The sequence below is a fragment of the Ranitomeya variabilis genome, chromosome 6 (assembly GCF_051348905.1).
Source record: "Ranitomeya variabilis isolate aRanVar5 chromosome 6, aRanVar5.hap1, whole genome shotgun sequence".
Classification (NCBI taxonomy): domain Eukaryota; kingdom Metazoa; phylum Chordata; class Amphibia; order Anura; family Dendrobatidae; genus Ranitomeya; species Ranitomeya variabilis.
This window is the reverse complement of record NC_135237.1, coordinates 333,325,036-333,347,518: the sequence shown is the minus strand read 5'-3', so window position 1 is coordinate 333,347,518 and position 22,483 is coordinate 333,325,036. Positions and strand designations below refer to the sequence as shown.

At 40.6% G+C, this 22,483-nt stretch overlaps 1 protein-coding gene across 1 annotated transcript in view; it reads left to right on the top strand.

The window, feature by feature from the left end:
• The window catches only part of F13A1 (coagulation factor XIII A chain), a 482,528-nt gene that overhangs the window by 372,612 nt on the left and 87,433 nt on the right, over positions 1-22,483 (top strand). Inside the window, exon 13 of the mRNA XM_077269818.1 lies at positions 11,963-12,123. Coding sequence (XP_077125933.1) covers positions 11,963-12,123 — 161 coding nt within the window. The remainder of the gene's footprint in view (positions 1-11,962; positions 12,124-22,483) is intronic.

The window sequence follows — 22,483 nt, the reverse complement described above, 5'->3', positions numbered from 1 at the left end:
CCATATTTTGGTCCACAAAGTCATATGAGGTCTTGTTTTTCGCTGGACGAGTTGATGTTTCTATTGGTACCATTTTCGGGAATGTGACATTTTTTGATCATTTTTTATTCCGATTTTTGTGAGGCAGAATGAACAAAAAACAGCAATTCGTGAATTTCTTTTGTGGGGGTGTTTATACCATTCCACGTTTGATAAAATTGATAAAGCAGCTTTATTCTTTGGGTCAGTACGATTATAGCGATACCTCATTTATATCATTTTTTATATTTTGGTGCTTTTATATGATAAAACCTATTTTATATAAAAAATTATTATTTTTGCATCGCTTTATTCTGAGGACTATAACTTTTTTTTTTTTTTTTGCTGATGATGCAGTATGGCGGCTCATTTTTAGCGTGACAAGATGACGTTTTCAGCTATACCATGTTTATATATATCCATCTTTTTGATCGCGTGTTAATCCACTTTTTGTTCGGCGGTATGATAGTAAAGCGCTGTTTTTTGCCTAGTTTTTTTTTTCGGTGATCACTTAAGGGGTTAACTAGTGGGACAGTTTCATAGGTCGGGTCGTTACGAACGCGGCGATACTAAATATGTGTACTTTTATTATTTTTTTATTTAGACCAAGAAATTTATTTATTGGAACAATATTTTTTTTTTCTTTATTTAGGTTTTTTTTTTATACTTGTAAATATATATATTTTTTTACTTGTTTACATTGCCCCAGGGGGGGACATGACTATATAGTGTCAGATCGCTTATCTGACACTTTGTAGTGCACTGCGTCAGATCAGCGATCTGACAGGCACAGCAGGGAGGCTTCCCGGCACCTGCTCTTAGCAGACGCTTGCAATCCACCTCCCTGCATGACCCGGAAGGCCCCCGCAGCCATTTTGGATCCAGGGCCTGCAGGGAGAAGGAGGTAGGAGACCCTCAGAGCAACGCGATCACATCGCGTTGCTCCAAGGGTCACAGGGAAGCATGCAGGGAGCCCCCTCCCTGTGCGATGCTTCCCTATGCTGCTGGAACACTGCGATCATGTTTGATCGCAGTGTTCCGGGGGTTCATGTGCCAGGAGTGGTCCGTGACTGCTCCTGGTACATAGTGTCGGATGTCAGCTGCATTAGTCAGTTGACACCCGGCCCCGATCGGACGCGCTCCCCCCGTGAGTGCGGCTGATTGGTGTTGACGTACTATCCCGTCGGTGGTCATACGGGCCCATACCACCTCAACGGGATAGTACGTCAGATGTCAGCAAGGGGTTAAAATACAGTACAACGCATTTCGGCTGCTATTTTTACAGTGCAGCCTTCATTAGGTAAAAAAAAACATGCAACATGCAAAAGCACTATAAAGTGATGTTACAACCTCAAAGCTTTCTTATTTATGAAGGTTCCTAGAAGGGATTATCAGGGCGGGACCCGAAATCTGTCAATCGGGTTCTCCTCCCTGCCACATGATAGCGTCTAAAGAGACTCAGTCTTCTTATATATATAAAATAATATAACAGTATAGTACTTGTATTCTATCCAAAATGAGCTTTAAAATACATGGTGTCACATTGTTTCAATCAAACATAAAAATATTTGAAAGAATAAATATAAACATAATTATAAATATAATTCACTCTAATACTTTATCAAAAATACTACTATCATCTCTCATGAATCAATTCACCCCATTAAAACGCAAACAAAAAACAACTTTTATTAAAAAAAATTCCCAAAAAAATTTCCCCCAAAAAATAGTTATCACTAAAAAAGGAAAATGAAACTTTTTAATTTTCTATTTAAGTCCAAAAATAACTCAAAATCATTAGTATTTTGTGATGGACAAAAATGTAACCCTTTCGCTAGGATGCACATTTCAGCGGATTATAACAAGTGATCAGAGAGACTAAACATTTTTACTGTTGGAATACTTTTTATTTCCTCATTAATCACTGTACTTATTTTATTGTCATTAATAAAAAGTATTCCAACAAGAAAATTAACCTTATTGAGGCATTTCTCAATTAAAGAAAGAAATGCCACAGTACAAACAAATACGAAATTAGGGGACAAAAATATAGATATTTTGGAAACAGAGACCACAAGTGCCAGCAACTACCTACATAAAGAAGTAGTGCTGTCTCTTCATTTTTTCTGACCCACCATAGGGGGCATTGTCTGGAGACATTTTTTCATCTTGTTTCAGAAGAATATGAATAAAAACAGTCTTAGCTCTAATGAGGAACAGAAAGTTTTTGGTAGGAATAAAAGGATAAAATAAAAAAAAATGTTTTTACAAAGAGAACATCACACAACAAGAAAAAAAAAACACTGAATTCCTTGAAAAACATCACAGAGATTGTGATAAGACAGGCAGATAAGGGGGAGGGGTAGTGATTCAGAGTAGGTCTGATTACTTGAAAGAAGCCTACAACATCTTATCTGATACTAGATTGTTGTGAATTCCGCTCTTGGGCTCCCTCCGGTGGTTGTAAGTGGCACTTTTGTGAGTTCTGCTCTTGGGCTCCCTCCAGTGGATTTAATTGGTACTGCTGCTCCTTGGATTTAGCAGTCAGCAGCTGCTTCCACTGATCGGCTATTCTGGCTCGGCTATTTATCCTGGCTCTATCCTTCCGCCAGTGCCAGTTGTCAATGGTTCCTGCTTGGATTCACATCTCTCTTGGATTTCCCTGATATTCTGACCAGTTCAGCAAAGATAAGTCCTTGCTTTGTTCTTTTGCTTTCCACTTTTTGTGGACTTAATCGTTCAGCACATTCTATGTTTTTTTCAGTCCAGCTTGTCAGTATGGATTTATTTAGTTAAGCTGGAAGCTCTGGGAAGCAGATTTACCCTCCGCACCTTTAGTCAGGTGTGGAGATTTTTGTAAACTCTGTGGTGGATTTTTCTAGTTTTTTAATACTGACCGCACAGTATTCTGTCCTGTTCTATCTATCTAGCTAGATTGGCCTCCTTTGCTACATCCTAGTTTCATTCTGTGTATGTCATTTCCCTCTCCACTCACAGTCAATATTTGTGGGGGGCTGTCTGTCCTTTGGGAATTTTCTCTGAGGCAAGATAGCTTTCCTGTTTCTATCTTTAGGGGTAGTTAGTTCTCCGGCTGAGACGAGGTGTCTAGGGAGTGACAGGAACATCCCACGGCTACTTCTAGTGTTGTGTTAAGCTCAGGAACTGCAGTCAGTACAGGTACCACCTCCTCCAGAGCACGTCCCATGTTGCTCCTAAACCACCAGTTCATAACACTAGATACCATGAAATTCTAAAAAATGAGCCTTCAGCCAATTTTAATAAGGAATATCATGGTTTTAAAAATAAAGCCCATGAAGAGAATATAATTATTAAAAAAGAGATGAAGATTTTGACCAACAATGCACCATCAATGGCACATTTTTATCATCTTCCAAAGATGCATGAAAATTCCTCTACTACCCCGGTCGCCAGATTATATTGGGAATTGATTCCTTATCAAGTTAATTATCGCATTACATTGATTTATTTCTCCAAGAAATTGTGACTACCCTTCCTTCATATCTGAAAGACTCTGCACAACTGATTGAGGAATGTAGGAACATAAAATGGCAGGAGAATTACAGTTTTATCACGCTGGATGTAAATTCTTTGTACTCCAACATTGATCACACACTTGGCATCAGATCAGTAGATCATTATTTATCACTATTATCAGGATTGCGGGAGGAACAAAAAACATTTTTGCTGGAAGGGTTGAGATTCATATTAACACACAACATCTTTGAGTTCCAGGGTAAACTCTATTTACCGCGCCTTGGTACAGCGATGGGGACTCGGGTTGCGCCAACTTTCTCAAATCTTTTAAGGGGTGTTTTGCGTCCTCATCGATGCATGCTTCCGAAAACAAAGAAAAAATATAACTCTACCATAGATATATAGATGATTTGATCATTTTCTGGGCTGGGACGGAAGATAAAGCCTGTAAATTAATAGATTCCCTTAATAGCAATAACTCGGGCATCTCCTTTACATCATGCATCAGAAGGGAGAAAATTGTGTTCCTGGACTTGGAATTAGGGCATAAAGCAGGTAAAATTATAACACAAAACGCACTTCAAAAGCTGTGATACGAATGGCTATGTGGACTTTATTAGTGCGCATTTTAAGAAGTGGAAAACTAATGTACCATTTAGTCAGTTAATTTTTAAGGATTCGAAAAACCTGTCCAAACACCAAAGATTATATGACCTAATCAGCAATACTGAAGAAAATGTTCAGGAATAAGAAATATCCAGAAAAATTAATCGAGGCAGCATACAGAAAGAATTTGGGCAAAGAACAGGAGGATTGTCTCCCAAGTAAGAAGGGAAAAGATTGTAATGCAGATGAAAGTAGAGGGAAAGAAAGAATAAAAAATGAGGATAATAAGAGAAATCTTTGGAAGTTTAATTTTATAACAACTTATAATAAAGGGAATGTATTGATAAGAAGATTTTAAAAAAAAAATATTGGTACATTTTAAAAAAAGATGCGATTCTTGGGAAAATGCTTCCATGTGTACCGGGAGTAACTTTTAGGAGAGGGGCGACAGTGAAAAATATTGTAGCTCGGGGTAAATTAAAAGAGTTTACAAAAATAAAAAATATGATAGCAAACGATACTAATCTGAATGGAGGGAAGGTAAATGCAGGAGTATATAGATGCTCTTCAAACAAATGTTAATGTTGTAAGATCATTGACCATGGAGCAAGGAGTCTAATCCTAAAGGAGGATCTAATACTAATGGGGAAACAATTAAGATTAAACAGAGACTCACATGTAGAATGGATTTTATTAGGTAGTGACTTGCAGATTCGGGCTTCAATACGTTGGGCGAACTACCCAGGAATTGAGTGCCCAGGTGAACAATCACCGCTATAATGCAAAGAGCGGGCAGATTAAACAGTCTGTCCCGTCATCTTCTGCTGAAGCACAAAAAATGCTTCTGCATCACCATCACACCGCTGGAACATATACCAAAAGGGTTAATAATAGGCACAAATTAAGGAGTACTATTGGATATATAGGCTACAAAGCCTTTATTGAAATTGACTTAATGACGTTGTAGAGAATGTGTAAGGGTTTGTCACGGATAAGACCGTCGTATGCACATGGGATAATACATATAATAACAAAAGTTTCACTTTCCTTTTTTAGAGACAATTATTTTTTTGGGGTGGGGGAATTTTTTTTCAGAATTTTTTGGGGGAATTTTTGGGAATTTTTTTTTTTTTTGAAAGCTGCTTTTTTTTGTTTGCTTTTTAAGGAGGTGAATTGATTCATGTAGAGATTATAGTAGTATTTTTGATAAAGAAGCAGAGTGAATTATATTTATTTTTATACATATACCCATACTTTTAAATATTTTTAAGTTTGTTCGCAACAATGTAACACCATGCATTTAAAAGCTCATTTTGGATAGGCTACAAGTGCTATACTGTTATATATATATATATATATATATATATATATATATATATATATATATATATATATATATATATAGGAAAACTGAGTCTCTTTAGACAATATCATGTAGATATGTGTCAGGGATAAGATCCTGAGTGACAGATTTCGGGCCTCGCCCTGCTAATCCCTTCTAGGAACCTTCATAAATAAGAAAGCTTTGAGGTTGTAACATCACTTTATAGTGCTTTTGTATGTTGTTTGTTTTTGTACCTGATGAAGGCTGCACTGTAAAAATAGCAGCCAAAACGCGTTGTACTATATTTTAAAAATATTTACAAACATTTTTTTTCTTTTTTTTTGAGAAAATAAATTAACTTTTAGTAATAGTTTTTCACTGGAAGTGGATGCATTAAAAAAATCCTAAGGTGATTAGTGCCATATTTGCTTGGAGTTTCTTTTTCCCTTAAAACTGCCAATCAGGGGGGACTATTAGAGGCACTATAAAAGCTGAGGCTGCACATGCAACAGCCATTTTAGGGTGTTACAGGCTATAGAGAAGACCCCAGTGCGCACAGATCAATAATAGACATATGGATAGAAAGAGCTAAAACATTGAACATTGAGTGTGGTGTACAACTTCAGTGTTAAAGCTAGTATATATGAGTAGTAGTTTTTTAGTAATAGATTACCTTAATAGGGCATGTAATTAGCACTGTAGAATTTTTTGTTTTAGACCTTTTTAAGGGGGGAGAATAGTGTAAAAAATATATCTAAAAAAAACCCCAACACATTACATTTTTTGCACACTTATTTTATTACTCCTGTTTCACATCCCTACATGCCACAGCAGTACTTTGGGCTGTTGTTGCATTTTGCTTTTCGAGCATGTACCTAGCGACATAGCATTTTTTGTTCCAACATTTTTGTTCAGGAGGAAAAATAGTGTTATAAAAACATAAGAAAATTATAAAAATCTACACATTTAACTTTTGCATACCTCTTTTACCAGTTCAATTTGACAATTGTAAAAGCCACAACAATATTTTGGCCCTTTGTCTCATTTTGTTTTCGGAGCATGTACATTATTTTGCTACATCCTTTTTGGGAAGCGGAAGATCTATGTATTTTACTGTGCAGGTCTGTTTTAATAACACCTATTTAAATAATCAAATTTTAGACCCATACACACTACAACAATACTACGGGCTGTTGTAGCATTAGGCTTTTTGTGCATCATGTAACTGACATTTCTTTTTGTCAAGTTTTACTTGTGTATAAACGTATGATAAAGGAAAAAGTGACAATGTCTATGGATGGGGTAGTTTATATGGAAAAAAAAAAACATATCATTGCTAAGAATGTGAAAGATAACAGCGGCAAAACCACCACCATCATTGGCACCAGCCATCAGGAGTATTCCAAAATTCAGGTTACAGTTAGCCATGTTTCCCTTCATCAAGTAAATTTGTGGGGCGAAAGCGGAGGACAAAATGTAATATATGGAACAACACTTGTCTCAATCACAGTAGGATTATGTTACCTCTGACAACGACATCATCAGTTTTAATCAGTGTTCTTTACAGTCCACCTCCTCTGATCCTGTAAAACTTAATCTTTTACATAATGGGCTTTCAATTTTGTCAATATCACCTCTACCTGTTCTACTCCTTGGTCCCCTAAACCATATCTTGCCGGGGCGAAGGAAGATATTTCACAACAACAGCTTCTTCTATTTGATTTACTGGATGAGATAAACAGTTAGTCTTTGTACTCAGATGACATGTTGCAGGGGTATATGGAGGACAAAATTTAAATTCTTAGCTGTGTTGTTGACTCTGTCTGCTGGGGTGGTACAGGCTCTGTCTCTCTGAATCAAGATAAATCATCAGGTGGGATTCAAGCAGCACAACAAAGAGCTCAAGACATTTAACAAATTCAGGCATCTGTTAGACAAATCAAGAATGATGAGGATGATTGTGTTGTTTTGGACAAGAATTGAGAAGTAGATTAGGGTGCCATTGAGGTGATGTCATCTGAGGAGTAGAGTGGTAGTATCAGCTATAATGAGGAGGCTCACGGTGGAGGAGGCTCACGGTGCTTGAAAGATTTTGCGATAATTGTGCCCTATGTATGCGCATCTTTTTTATGGAATTTAATTTCCATGTTGCCAAAGGGCCAATTACTTACAGTGCAAGCACTCCAATTGGAATATAGAGGTAGGTATTTTGGCTATGAATCGACTAGAAAATACAGATTTCTCTCAGCACATGAATCATAACCACCTGTTATTCTGAGAAAGCAAACTGACCAGCAATGTGAACAAGCAGTACTCGTCTTCTCTTGGATGTCTTTCTATTAGCCAGGTCACATCCTCAAATAGCAGTTCTCTTCCTCTTCTAACTTCATTGTGTTGTCAGAATTAAATATGTGTGCCCAAGAACTATGAATCCAGTCATGCATTCGTGTAGAAACTCAACTCTCACATGGCTAAGTTTACCACAATTAATGCTGTACCTGGACTGTACTACTTTTGCAAAATTATGGATTATGCTCAACCTCTATGAAAGAGATGTAGCCACCATTACTTTTTGAAGAAAGCGGTCTCTGCTTCACCAGCCATTATATTCACTGAAAATAAGTTCTTGGGCATAAACTGGGGTGCATTTCCCTGTTAGGACTCTGCACAGGATTATTTCCCTGGCAAAAAAAAGTTATGTATGTTTTCAAACAAAAATTCATGAGCTATCATGACTGCAATTTTCTTATCCTCTTTTTGCCCATCAACTGTGTAGGACCCTCCATAGGATTGGGCAGCGATGGGCAAAATAGGCAAATATTTTACTCAAACAAAAAATCATGGATATCCATGACTACAATTTTTCTTCCGTTTTTGTTTCTTCTTCATTTCTAGTAGTGAAATTAATTTTAAGGTATCAATTCCTCTGGAAAGACCTTGCATAGGATTAGGTCCTTGGCCCCTTCAATGAAGCTGGTGAATTTGAATTTCCAAACATTAAGGCCATGTTCACACGTTCCTGATTTCCCTGCTGTTTTTTCTGCACTAAAAACCGCAGCTCTTGGCAGAAAACGCAGGTGCGTTTTTTGGTGCGTTTTGATGCGTTTTTGGTGCGTTTTTTGATGCGGTTTTTAGTGCGGTTTTTTATGCAGTTTTCTCTGCAGATTGTCTGTGTTTGACACAAATAAAGCTTTAACTGCAGTGGGGAAAAAAAAAAAAGAAATGATGTCATTTCCTTGTCCAACCCTTTTCTTCTTCCATCCTCCATTTTGGGACTAAACACCAAAATGAGTGGACGTGTTTTGAATGACAGCGCTCCGCAGAGTGCTGAGCGTAGGCCAGATCACAGCCCGCGGATCCAGCTCTATCCAGCTATTTAAGTGCCACGTATTTAAGTGCCACGTATCACGTATTTCAGTGCCATGTATTTAAGTGCAACGTATTTAAGTGCCACGTATCACGTATTTCAGTGCCACGTATTTCAGTGCCACATATTTACGTGCCATGTATTTAAGTGCCACGTATTTAAGTGCCACGTATTTAAGTGCAATGTATCACGTATTTAAGTGCCACGTATCACGTATTTAAGTGCCACGTATTTCAGTGCCACGTATTTAAGTGCCACGTATCACGTATTTCAGTGCCACGTATTTCAGTGCCACGTATTTCAGTGCCACGTATTTAAGTGCCACGTATCATGTACTTCAGTGCCACGTATTTCAGTGCCACGTATTTAAGTGCCACATATTTCAGTGCCACGTATTTAAGTGCCACGTATCACGTATTTAAGTGCCACGTATCACGTATTTAAGTGCCACGTATCACGTATTTCAGTGCCACGTATTTAAGTGCCACGTATTTAAGTGCCACGTATCACGTATTTCAGTGCCACGTATCACGTATTTAAGTGCCACGTATTTCAGTTGCACGTATTTTTGCTATTGTAAGGTGGCATTAATCCCGGTTAATAATGGAGAGGCGTCAATAAGACGCCTATCCATTATTAATGCTATTAAAATGATTAAAAAAAATATAGGGGGACCCCCCCCCCAAAAAAAAAAAATGACATAGGGTCCCCCTATATTTTTAGGCCAGAAAGGCTAGGCAGACTGCTGCGGGCCAATATTTGTGGCCTGGGAAGGGGTTAAAATACCCATGGCTGTTCCCAGGCCATGAATATGAAGCCCACAGCTGTCTGCGTAGCCTTTCTGGCTCAGAAATAAAGGGAGAGCCCCCCCCAAAAAAGTGTTGGGGTCCCCCTATATTTTTAGGCCAGAAAGGCTACGCAGACAGCCGTGGGCTTATATTCATAGCCTAGGAAAGGGGCCATGGATATTTGCCCCCCCCGGCTACAAATATAAGCCCGCAGCCGCCCCAGAGAAGGCGCATCAAAATGATGTGCCAATTCCGGCACTTAGCCCCTCTCTTCCCACTCCCGTGTAGCGGTGGGATATGGGGTAATGAGGGGTTAATGCCACCTTGCTATTGTAAGGTAGCATTAAGCCCGGTTAATAATGGAGAGGCGTCAATAAGACGCCTATCCATTATTAATCCAATGAAAGGGTTAAAAAAAACCCACAAACACTAGAAAAAAATATTTTAATGAAATAAAGACACCCACTTTTTGACCATATTTTATTGTACGCTCAATCCGTCCTGAAGACCCTCGACCTGAAAAAGACGCAAAATAAAAAAACAAATTCATACTCCCTGGCCCTGTCCGCAGAAATCCATTGAGGGTCCCACGAAGATCTTCCATGGAGAACAGACACATCCAGAGATGTGTCTGCTCTCCACGGCTGCAGCAACACACTGACAGGAGCCATAGTTCCTGTCGGTGTGTCACTGCGCATGCCCGAGCGAGTTACCGGCGGTCATTGACCCCGGCACTCTCGCTTAACGGCAGTGCTGCGTGGGAAAGTTCAACGCAGCTGTACTGCCGTTAACCGAGACGTCGGAGCCATTGAACTCCGGAACAGTACGCGATACACTGCTAGGAGCTTCGCTCCTGGCAGTGTTTCGCCGGAGAGCAGCCGATCGGCGTGGGACACTCGTTTTATGGATTCTGCGGACAGGGAGTATGAATTTGATTTTTTATTTTGAGATTTTTTCTAGGGGATCAAGGGCTTCGCCTAACAGTGTGCTGTTGGTGAGTATATACTCTGTGTTATATGTTGTATGTACTGTGCGTCATGTATGTGTATTGTGTGTGTTTTGTGTAACTTTACAACTGTGCTAAGTCGCCGGACACAGGGACAACTCTCCCATCCTAATACCGGATGGGAGTAGTAGTCCCATACGGCGACTTAGCACAATGGTGGCACTAGCGTCGCATGGGGACACACACACATACACACACACACACACACACACACATACCAAATCTATCAAACGGCCGACATCGATCCCCATGCGACGGTATGCCTCCATGTCTCTTCGGGATACAGGAACACACTCCGCCCAAGCACTTCTGCCCACGCACTTCCGCCCGCTTCCCCGCACTTCCTGCTGCAGCGGTTTCTCCACCCATAACCGCAATAAAACCCGCAGATATATTTTTGATCTGCGGGTTTTACTGCGGGTTTGACCTCACAATGGAGGTCTATGGGTGCAGAACCGCTGCAGTTCCGCACAAAGAAGTGACATGGTCCTTCTTTTTTATCGCAGCTATTCAGCGCGGCTTTTTTAGTGAATTTCAGCATCATGTGCACAGCGTTTCCTGTTTTCCATAGGGTTACATTGTACTGTACCCTGCATGGAAAACAGCTGCGGACCCGCAGCGGCAAAATCGCGGCGGTTCCGCAGTAAAAAACGCATTGTGTGAACATGGCTTTACTAATTTCTGGTGAATATCCATTTATACTCTTGGTATAAATCGATACTTTATCAATCATAGTTAGATTAAAGGGAAACCAATGACAAATATGGGAGCATTCAAAGTAGAAGAAAACTTTTCAGAATACATTGCATAATATGTAATGCTACATTGCATATATACACATATATAGTATATGGATCAGAAAAATAAACTTTTCCTGTGTATGTTTACATCCATTACAAACTACACAAAAAATTCACTTGATGTAAAATCATTAAAGGAAAAAAGGAGAACAAATTACCGTATTTCACTTTAACGTGTTTGCAATTTCATAAAACACAAATTGAAAATTGGATTCCCATTTTGGAAAAATTATATCTCTTTATATTATCTTCAACTTCTTTGTAATGTTGCCAACCCTACTTGAGGCGATTTACATTAAAGTCTATTTATTATCAGCAGGTTATATGATTGAAGGCTGGAAAGAGCCCCAGCCACAATAGATACTTCAGTTGAGCACATGTATTGATGTATCTGTTGTGTTGAGTGTGAAGAGCTGGAATTTGTGCAAATTACCATTTAGTTACCTACAACAAACAAGATGAATGTACATACTTGGTTACACTCGTAAATTCAAATCAGATGACCACTTCAGTATGTAAATTGCATTTTCTCTCTTCCATTTCGTTTTTTTCCATTAGCTAAAACTGTGGATGTTCAAATAAAAGCTAGCGAGTATATGAGCAATATCGTGGATCAGGCATCGCTACACTTTTTTGTCACAGCTCGCATTAACGAAACAAAGAAGATAATGGCAAAACAGAAGATTGTTGTATTGCAGGTGCCGGAGCTACGCATTAAGGTAGGAGCCACATCAGTAAGAAAATCCACTGAGGCCTTCCCATTCTATCACCTATCTATGTATTAGCTATATGAAGCATCCTGCTTTTCTATATGCATTTCTATAATGGATAACTCCCAGTTATTAATACAAGCTATATGATTATACTGACAATATATAAGATAAGGCATAAGTTTTGAGCTCAATAAAATACTTCATCCTCAGTTGTGTTACACAACAGACGAAAACGCCATAGAGGTTATGGCTTATTCACAAAGAATATATACAGTGTGTATATAAAAAGATTATTTTATTAAACACATTGGTATTAAAATTCATAAACTTTAACAGTATTGCGGGATTCTAAGATAGAGAAAACTACAAAATGGAACGACAGTTCAGAAGCAAATCCATGTAATTGTCATTCCAGCACCCTCCACCAACCACTAATCATGTGCATAACCATTTCAAACCATGGTGAGACAAGGTAGCTTCGCTGGTGAATAGCATCAAGTAAGCAGTATTATAAAGGTTGGAAGGGTAACTGCAGGGTACAGTCAAGCATATTTACCTCAGACCTGCAGTGCCACGACCCCTACTCATGTTTCGGCTTGTGTGCCTCTTCCTGACTCCCCCGGAAGAAGGCACACAAGCGGAAACACTCGTAGAGGTCATGGCACCGCAAGTCTGAGGTAATTATGCTTGACTGTCCCTGTAGTTAACCTTCCAATCTTTATAATACTGTTTACTTGATGCTATTCACCAGCAGAGCTACCTTGCCACACCATGGTTTGAAATGGCTATGCACATGATTAATGTTTGGTGGAGGGTGCTGGAATAACAACACCAAAACTTTTTCTCCACTCATGGTTAGTGGTTGGGTGAAGCCATTTATTGTCAAACTACTGTGTTTTCTCTTTTTAAATCATAATAACAACCCAAAACATCCAAATGACCCTGATCAAAAGTTCTTATACCCCATTTCTTAATACCGTGTATTGCCCCCTCTAACATCAATGACAGCTTGAAGTCTTTTGTGGTAGTTGTGGATGAGGTTTTTTATTTTCTCAGATGGTAAAGCTGCCCACTCGTCTTGGCAAAAACCATCCAGTTCCTGTAAATTTCTGGGCTGTCTAGCATGAACTGCGTGCTTGAGATCTCCCCAGAGTGGTTCAATAATATTGAGGTCAGGAGACTTAGATGGCCACTCCAGAACCTACACTTTGTTCTGCTCTAGCCAATGACAGGTCGACTTGGCCTTGTGTTTTGGATTGTTGTCATGTTGGAACGTCCAAGTAAGTCCCATGCGCAGCTTTCGGGCTGATGAGTGCAAATTTGCCTCCAGCATTTGCTAATAACCTGGTGCATTCATCTTTCCTTCAACTTTCACCAAGTTTTCTGTGCCTTTGTAGATCACACATCCCCAAAACATTAGTGATCCACCTCCGTGCTTTACAGTAGGAATGTTGTTCCTTTCATCATAGGACTTGATGACCTCTCTCCAAATGTAACATTTATGGTTGTGGCCAAAAAGTTAAAATTTGATCTCATCACTCCAAATTGCCTTGTTCCAGAAGTTTTGAGGCTTGTCTTTGTGCTGTTTTGCGTGTTGTGGGTGAGATACTTTGTGGCTTTTGCACAGTAATGGCTTTCTTCTGGCTTTCTTCTGGTGACTCGACCATGCAGGTCATTTTTCTTCAAATGCCTCTTTATTGTGCACCTTGAAACAGGCACATTGCTTGTTTTCAGAGAGTCCTGTAATTCAGCTTATGATATTTGTGTTTTTTTCTTGGCATCCTGAACAATTTTCCTGGCAGTTGTGGATGACACTTTTGTTGGTCTTTCTGACTGTGGTTTTGTTTTTACAGAGCCCCTGATTTTCCATTTGTTAATAACAGTTTGAAAGCTGCTGACTGGCATTATCAATTCCTTGGATATTTTTTTGCATCCCTTTTCTGTTTTATACAGTTCAACTACCTTTTCCCATAGATCCATTGACAATTATTTTGCTTTCCCCATGACTCACAATCCAGAAATGCCAGTGGCTGGATGAAAGATGCAAGAGTCTGTCTGGATCCCGGAAGCTCACTCAGCTTTCATGCACATGCACTGATTACAAGCAAACAGGTCACTGGTGAGGATATTACATTTAGTAACCATTCAAACCCATTTGTGTCAGCTTCCGTTCATGTTATCAGGCCAAAATCACCAGGGTGTGTGAACTTTTAATCAATGTCATTTGGATGTTTTGGGTTGTCATCATGATTTAAAAAGAAAAAACACAGTAGTTTGACAATAAATGGCTTTACCCAACCACTAACCATGAGTGGAGAAAAAGTTTTGGCGTTATCATTCATATTCTCTGAAAAAAGGCCAAGAAAGCAAAACTTCTGCCAGGGTATGTAAACTTTTGAACACAACTGTATATGGTGAATCAGACTGGAAGAATGTTTAGTTTACAGAATTATTTATGTGGCAAGACTGGATCTAATGAATTCATTCTTATTGAATGAATAACAGGGTGAGTTTGAGGACTCAAAGAGCATTTAAATTAGTTGTTGTGTCACTTTGTCATCATATCATTTAGTTTGATAAAATGTGGTGGTATTAACTTATTAAGCTTGACTGGGGATCAAACAAAAAATATTTTAAGGTGACATATGCAATCTGAACTTGTTAAATAGCTAATCCTTATAGGAAATTTCCCCTACTTTAAAGTTATTATTAATCAGCCCTCAACGTGGTAGTAAAAATAATCCTATACTCACCCACCGGCCTGGCTCTGTTCCTCCATAGGATAGGATTTTATTTCATTACAACCACCCTAGGTCCATTGAGGATAACTTTTATCTCCTCCCAAAGCCTGTTTTCATCTTGCTGACAAGGCCAAATTTTACAATTCTGACCAGTGTCACTTTATGTGGTAAAAACTCTGGAATGCTTCAACAAATACAATTGCGACGGGTGGAATCGTAATCCACCCGCCACTATTAACCAGTTAAACGTCGCTGTCCAACGCTGACAGTGGCATTTAACGAGTGCTTCCGACCATCCGGACAGAAATGCGTGCACCGGTGACCCCTGGGGGTCATCACTGTGTTGGCATAACAACCAGAGGTCTCCTGAAGACCTCTATGATTGTTGATGCCAGATTGCTGTGAGCGCCACCCTGTGATTGGCGCTCATAGCAATGCAGTAACTCTACTACATAGGAGCGATCTGAGCATCACTCCTATGTAGTAGAGCCGATCAGGCTATGCCAGCTTCCAGCCTCCCATGGAGGCTATTGAAGCATGGCAAAAATAAAAATAAGTTTTAAAAAAATATGAATTTTTTTTAAAAAAAATAAAAGTTTAACTCACCACCCTTTCGTCCCATTCAAAATAAAACAATAAAAAAAATCAAACATGCACATATTTGGTATAGCCGCCTTCAGAATCACCCAATCTATCAATACAATACTATCAATTTTTTTAACCTGATCGCTAAACGGCGCAGCAAGAAAAAAATTTAAAACGCCAGAATTAAATTTTTTGGGTCGCCGCAACATTGCACTAAAATGCAATAACAGGCGATCAAAAGAACATATCTGCACCAAAAAGGTATTAATAAAAACATCAGCTCGGTGCGCAGAAAATAAGCCCTCACCCAACCCAAGATCCCGAATAATGGAGACGCTACGTGTCTCGGAAAATTGTGCAATTTTATTTTATTTTTTTTAGCAAATTTTGAAATTTTTTTCACCGCTTAGATAAAAAAATAACCTAGACATGATTATGAACTTGTAATGACATGGATAATCATAATTGCTGGTCAGTTTTAGCATTTAGTGAACCTAGCAAAAAAACCAAGCAAAAAACAATTTTGGGATTGCACTTTTTTTGCAATTTCACCACACTTGGAATTTGTTTCCCATTTTCTAGTACACAACATGGTAAAACCAATAGTGTCTTTCAAAATTACAACTCGTTCCACAAAAAATAAGCCCTCACATGGCCATATTGATGGAAAAATAAAAAAGTTATGGCTCTGGGTAGGAGGGGAGCGAAAAACGAAAACGCAAAACCGAAAAAAGCTCCCGGGGTGAAGGGGTTAAAATTTCAATTTTTATATCGTTAAACCAATTAGTCATGCTGTACAAAATAATTTATAAATGGCCTTTTTTAATATGTCTACTTTACATCTGCATAATTTTGAAACATAATTTGTTTTTGTTAGGAAGTTAGAAGAGTTAAAATTTTACCGCCAATTTCTAATTTTTCCAACAAAGAAATTTATGAAACTGTTATTTTTAGGGACCACATCACGTTGGAAATGACTTTGTGGTACTTTGCACCCATTAAACTGCTCAAAACCACATTTAATAAGTTTATTAACCCTTCCGTTGATTCAGAGGAGTTAAAGCTAAGTGGAGGAAAAAAAATTACATTTTAGTTTTTCCCACAAAAATGTTTATTTAGTGCCAAATTTTGCAATTTTACAAGGGTATCAGGATAAAATAAACCTCAAAATTTGTTTTGCAATATGTCTTGACTAAGTTGATATCCCAAATGTGGAGGAAAACTACTGTTTGGGGCAGGGCTTGGAAGGGAAGATGTTGTGAATTCTGCTCTTGGGCTCCCTCCGGTGGTTGTTGGTGGTAGTGCAGTTGTCTTGGGGTTGTAATCCAGGGCAGGTGTTTCTGCTGATTGCAGCTCTACTAGGTATTTAGGTTTGCAGGATCCATGAGTCCTTGCCAGTTGTCCATTGTTCTTGGAGGGATTGCATCTCTCTCTGGTTCCTCATGCCCTGCTGCCAATTCAGCTAAGATAAGTGTCTGGTTTTTTGTCTCTGTGCACACATGCAGTGTGCTTTGCAATTCAGTGCAATTCATTGTGTTTTTGTCCAGCTTAGACTTTGGATTTTTCAGTCATGCTGGATTCTCAGGAGATGCAGATATACTTTCTATGTCTTTAGTTAGATGTAGAATATTTGTATTATCTGCTATGGATATTTTTAGGATTTTAATACTGACCGCTTAGAATTCTGTCCTATCCTTAGCTAGAAGTGCCTCTTTTGCTAAATCCTGTTTTTCTGCCTGCGCGTGTCTTTCCTCTTATACTCACAGTCAATATTTGTGGGGGGCTGCCTATCCTTTGGGTTTCTGCTCTGAGGCAAGATAGAATTCCCATTTCCATCTATAGGGGTATTTAGTCCTCCGGCTGTGTCGAGGTGTCTAGGACGTGTTAGGTACATCCCACGGCTACTTCTAGTTGCGGTGTTAGTTTAGGGTTTGCGGTCAGTACAGGTACCACCTACTCCTGAGAAAGTCTCTCATGCAGCTCCAAGGTCACTGGATCATAACAGTACAACTGGCCAACAATGAGTTAAATGCATCTCAGAAGAAGGGAAGAAAGAGCCATTTTTTTTTCTGTAGCCTGCTTTGTCTTTTCTTCCCTCTTTTCCTCTGGGTGACTGAGGAGTCTTGTGCTAGCATGGATGTTCAGGGATTAGTTTCTCGTGTAGACCAGCTTGCTGCTAGGGTACAGGGTATTTCTGATTATATTGTTCAGACTCTGCTATTAGAGCCTAGGATTCCTACTCCTGATTTGTTTTTTGGGGACAGGTCCAAATTTTTGAGTTTTAAAAACAACTGTAAACTGTTTTTTGCTCTGAAGCCTCGTTCCTCTGGTGATCTCATTCAGCAGGTTAAAATTGTCATCTCCCTGCTGCGTGGCGACCCTCAGGATTGGGCATTTTCCCTGGAATCTGGGAATCCGGCCTTGCTTAATGTAGATGCCTTTTTTCAGGCTCTAGGATTATTATATGATGAACCAAATTCTGTGGATCAAGCGGAGAAGACCTTGTTGGCCTTGTCTCAGGGTCAAGAAGCGGCAGAATTGTATTGTCATAAATTTAGAAAATGGTCTGTGCTGACTAAATGGAATGAGGATGCTTTGGCGGCAATTTTCAGAAAGGGTCTTTCTGAATCTGTTAAAGATGTTATGGTGGGGTTTCCCACGTCTGTTGGTCTGAGTGATTCTATGTCTCTGGCCATTCAGATTGATCGGCGCTTGCGGGAGCGCAGAACTGTGCGCGCTGTGGCATTGACCTCAGAGCAGATGCCTGAGCCTATGCAGTGTGATAGGATTCTGTCTAGAACGGAACAACAAGGATTCAGATGTCAGAATAAGTTGTGTTTTTATTGTGGCGATGCTTCTCATGTCATTTCAGTCTGCCCAAAGCGTACAAATAGAATTTCTAGTTCAGTTACCATCGGAACTGTACAACCTAAATTTCTGTTATCTGTGACCTTGATCTGCTCATTGTCGTCATTTTCTGTCATGGCGTTTGTGGATTCAGGCGCCGCTTTGAACTTAATGGACTTTGAATTTGCCAGGCGTTGTGGTTTCCCCTTGCAGTCTTTGCAGAACCCTATTCCTTTAAGGGGCATTGATGCTACACCTTTGGCTAAAAATAAACCCCAGTTTTGGACACAGGTGACCATGTGCATGGCGCCAGCCCATCAGGAAGATTGTCGTTTTCTGGTGTTGCATAATTTGCATGATGCTATTGTGCTGGGTTTTCCATGGTTGCAGATACATAATCCTGTGTTGGATTGGAAGTCTATGTCTGTGACTAGTTGGGGTTGTCAGGGGGTTCATAATGATGTTCCTGTGATGTCAATCTCCTCTTCCTCCTCTTCTGAAGTTCCAGAGTTTTTGTCTGATTTTCAGGATGTATTCGATGAGCCCAAGTCCAGTTCCCTTCCACCGCATAGGGACTGTGATTGTGCTATTGACTTGATTCCAGGCTGTAAGTTTCTTAAGGGCCGACTTTTCAACCTGTCTGTGCCTGAACATACCGCCATGCGGAGTTATGTTAAGGAGTCTTTGGAGAAAGGGCATATTCGGCCATCTTCTTCACCGTTGGGAGCAGGATTTTTTTTGGTGCTAAGAAGGATGGCTCCTTGAGACCTTCTATTGATTATTGCCTCTTGAATAAGATCACGGTCAAGTTTCAATACCCTTTACCTTTGCTTTCCGATTTGTTTGCCAGGATTAAGGGGGCTAGTTGGTTTACTAAAATTGACCTTCGGGGGGCATATAATCTTGTTCGTATTAAGCAGGGTAACAAATGGAAAACTGCGTTTAATACGCCCGAAGGCCATTTTGAATACCTTCTGATGCCATTCGGGCTCTCTAATGCTCCATCTGTTTTTCAGTCCTTCATGCATGATATCTTCCGGAATTATCTTGATAAATTCATGATTTTATATTTGGATGACATCTTAATTTTTTCCGATTATTGGGAGTCTCATGTGAAACAGGTCAGGATGGTATTTCAGATCCTTCGTGATAATGCTTTGTTTGTGAAGATGTCTAAGTGTCTCTTTGGAGTGCAGAAGGTTTCTTTTTTGGGCTTCATTTTTTCTCCCTCATCTATAGAGATGGATCCGGTTAAGGTTCAGGCCATTCATGATTGGATTCAGCCCACATCCGTGAAGAGCCTTCAGAAATTTTTGGGCTTTGCTAATTTTTATCGCCGTTTCATTGCTAACTTCTCCAGTGTGGTTAAACCCCTGAACGATTTGACGAAGAAAGGCGCTGGTGTAACGAATTGGTCCTCTGTGGCTGTCTCTGCCTTTCAGGAGCTTAAACGCTGATTTACTTCTGCCCCGGTGTTGCGTCAGCCAGATGTTTCTCTTCCGGTTCAGGTTGAGGTTGACGCTTCTGAGATTGGGACAGGGGCCATTTTGTTTCAGAGGAATTCTGATGGTTCCTTGATGAAACCGTGTGCCTTCTTTTCCCGTAAGTTTTCGCCTGCTGAACGCAATTATGATGTCAGCAACTGGGAGTTGTTGGCTATGAAGTGGGCGTTTGAGGAATGGCGACATTGGCTTGAGGGAGCCAAGCACCGTATTGTGGTCTTGACCGATCATAAAAATCTGATTTACCTCGAATCTGCCAAACGGCTGAATCCTAGACAGGCTCGATGGTCCCTGTTTTTCTCCCATTTTGATTTCGTGGTCTCGTATCTTCCGGGTTCTAAGAATATTAAGGCTGATGCCCTCTCTAGGAGTTTTTTGCCTGATTCTCCTGAGGTACTTGAGCCGGTCGGCATTCTGAAGGAAGGGGTGGTCCTTTCTGCCATTTCCCCTGATTTGCAACGGGTGCTGCAGGAATTTCAGGCTGACAAACCTGACGGCTGTCCAGTGGGGAAACTGATTGTTCCTGATAGATGGACTTGTAGAGTGATTTCTGAGGTTCATTGTTCTGTGTTGGCTGGCCATCCTGGTATTTTTGGTACCAGAGATTTGGTTGGTAGGTCCTTTTGGTGGCCTTCTTTGTCGCGTGATGTGCGTTCTTTTGTGCAGTCCTGTGGGACTTGTGCGCGGGCCAAGCCTTGTTGTTCCCGTGCTAGTGGGTTGCTTTTGCCTTTGCCGGTCCCTGAGAGGCCCTGGACCCATATTTCTATGGATTTTACTTCTGATCTTCCGGTTTCCCAGAGGATGTCGGTTATCTGGGTGGTTTGTGACCGGTTTTCTAAGATGGTTCATTTGGTGCCTTTGCCTAAATTGCCTTCCTCTTCTGATTTGGTTCCATTGTTTTTTCAGCATGTGGTTCGTTTGCATGGTATTCCGGAGAATATTGTGTCTGACAGAGGTTCCCAGTTTGTTTCTAGGTTTTGGCAGGCCTTTTGTGCTAGGCTGGGCATTGATTTGTCTTTTTGTTCCGCATTTCATCCTCAGACAAATGGCCAGACCGAGCGAACTAATCAGACTTTGGAAACTTATTTGAGATGCTTTGTGTCTGCTGATCAGGATGATTGGGTGTCTTACTTGCCATTGGCCGAGTTTGCCCTTAATAATCGGGCTAGTTCGGCTACCTTGGTTTCGCCATTCTTTTGTAATTTTGGTTTTCATCCTCGTTTTTCTTCGGGGCAAGTTGAACCTTCTGATTGTCCTGGTGTGGATTCTGTGGTTGATAGGTTGCAGCAGATTTGGGCTCATGTGGTGGACAATTTGGTGTTGTCTCAGGAGGAGGCTCAGCGTTTTGCTAACCGTCGTCGGTGTGTTGGTTCCCGGCTTCGGGTTTGGGGATTTGGTCTGGTTGTCTTCCCGTCATGTTCCTATGAAGGTTTCTTCCCCTAAGTTTAAGCCTTGGTTTATTGGTCCTTGGATTTCTGAGATTATCAATCCGGTGTCTTTTCGTTTGGCCCTTCCGGCCTCTTTTGCCATCCATAATGTTTTCCATAGATCTTTATTGCGGAAATATGTGGTGCCCGTTTGTCCCTCTGTTGATCCTCCTGCTCCTGTGTTGGTTGATGGGGAGTTGGAGTATGTGGTTGAGAAGATTTTGGATTCTCGCTTTTCGAGGCGGAGGCTTCAGTACCTTGTCAAATGGAAGGGTTATGGCCAGGAGGATAATTCTTGGGTTTTTGCCTCTGATGTCCATGCTGTTGATTTGGTCCGTGCCTTTCATCTGGCTCATCCTGATCGGCCTGGGGGCTCTGGTGAGGGTTCGGTGACCACTCTTCATGGGGGGGGTACTGTTGTGAATTCTGCTCTTGGGCTCCCTCCGGTGGTTGTTGGTGGTAGTGCAGTTGTCTTGGGGTTGTAATCCAGGGCAGGTGTTTCTGCTGATTGCAGCTCTACTAGGTATTTAGGTTTGCAGGATCCATGAGTCCTTGCCAGTTGTCCATTGTTCTTGGAGGGATTGCATCTCTCTCTGGTTCCTCATGCCCTGCTGCCAATTCAGCTAAGATAAGTGTCTGGTTTTTTGTCTCTGTGCTGTTATGACCCCAGTGGACAGGGTCTCAGAGGAACGTGTAAGTCTGCAAGATACAAAAATCCAGCTCATAGGGCTGTGGTAACTGGGTTGACCAAATAGCTACTCCTAACGCCAACACTAGAAGTAGCCGGGGATCATGCCTACGGTGATCGCTAGATGACTCGCGCCAGCCGGAGAATCTAACTACCCCTAGGAGAAGAAAACAAAGACCTCTCTTGCCTCCAGAGAAAGGGACCCCAAAGCAAGATACAAGCCCCCCACAAATAATAACGGTGAGGTAAGAGGAAATGACAAACACAGAAATGAACCAGGTTCAGCACAGAGAGGCCAGCTTACTAATAGCAGAATATAGCAAGATAACTTATCTGGTCAACAAAAACCCTATAAAAATCCACGCTGGAGATTCAAGAACCCCCGAACCGTCTAACGGTCCGGGGGGAGAACACCAGCCCCCTAGAGCTTCCAGCAAAGGTCAGGATACAGATAGGAACAAGCTGGACAAAAATACCAAACAAAACAAAAGCAAAAAGCAAAGAAGCAGACTTAGCTTGAAAAACAGGAACCAGGATCAGAGGACAAGAGCACAACAGATTAGCTCTGATTTCAAC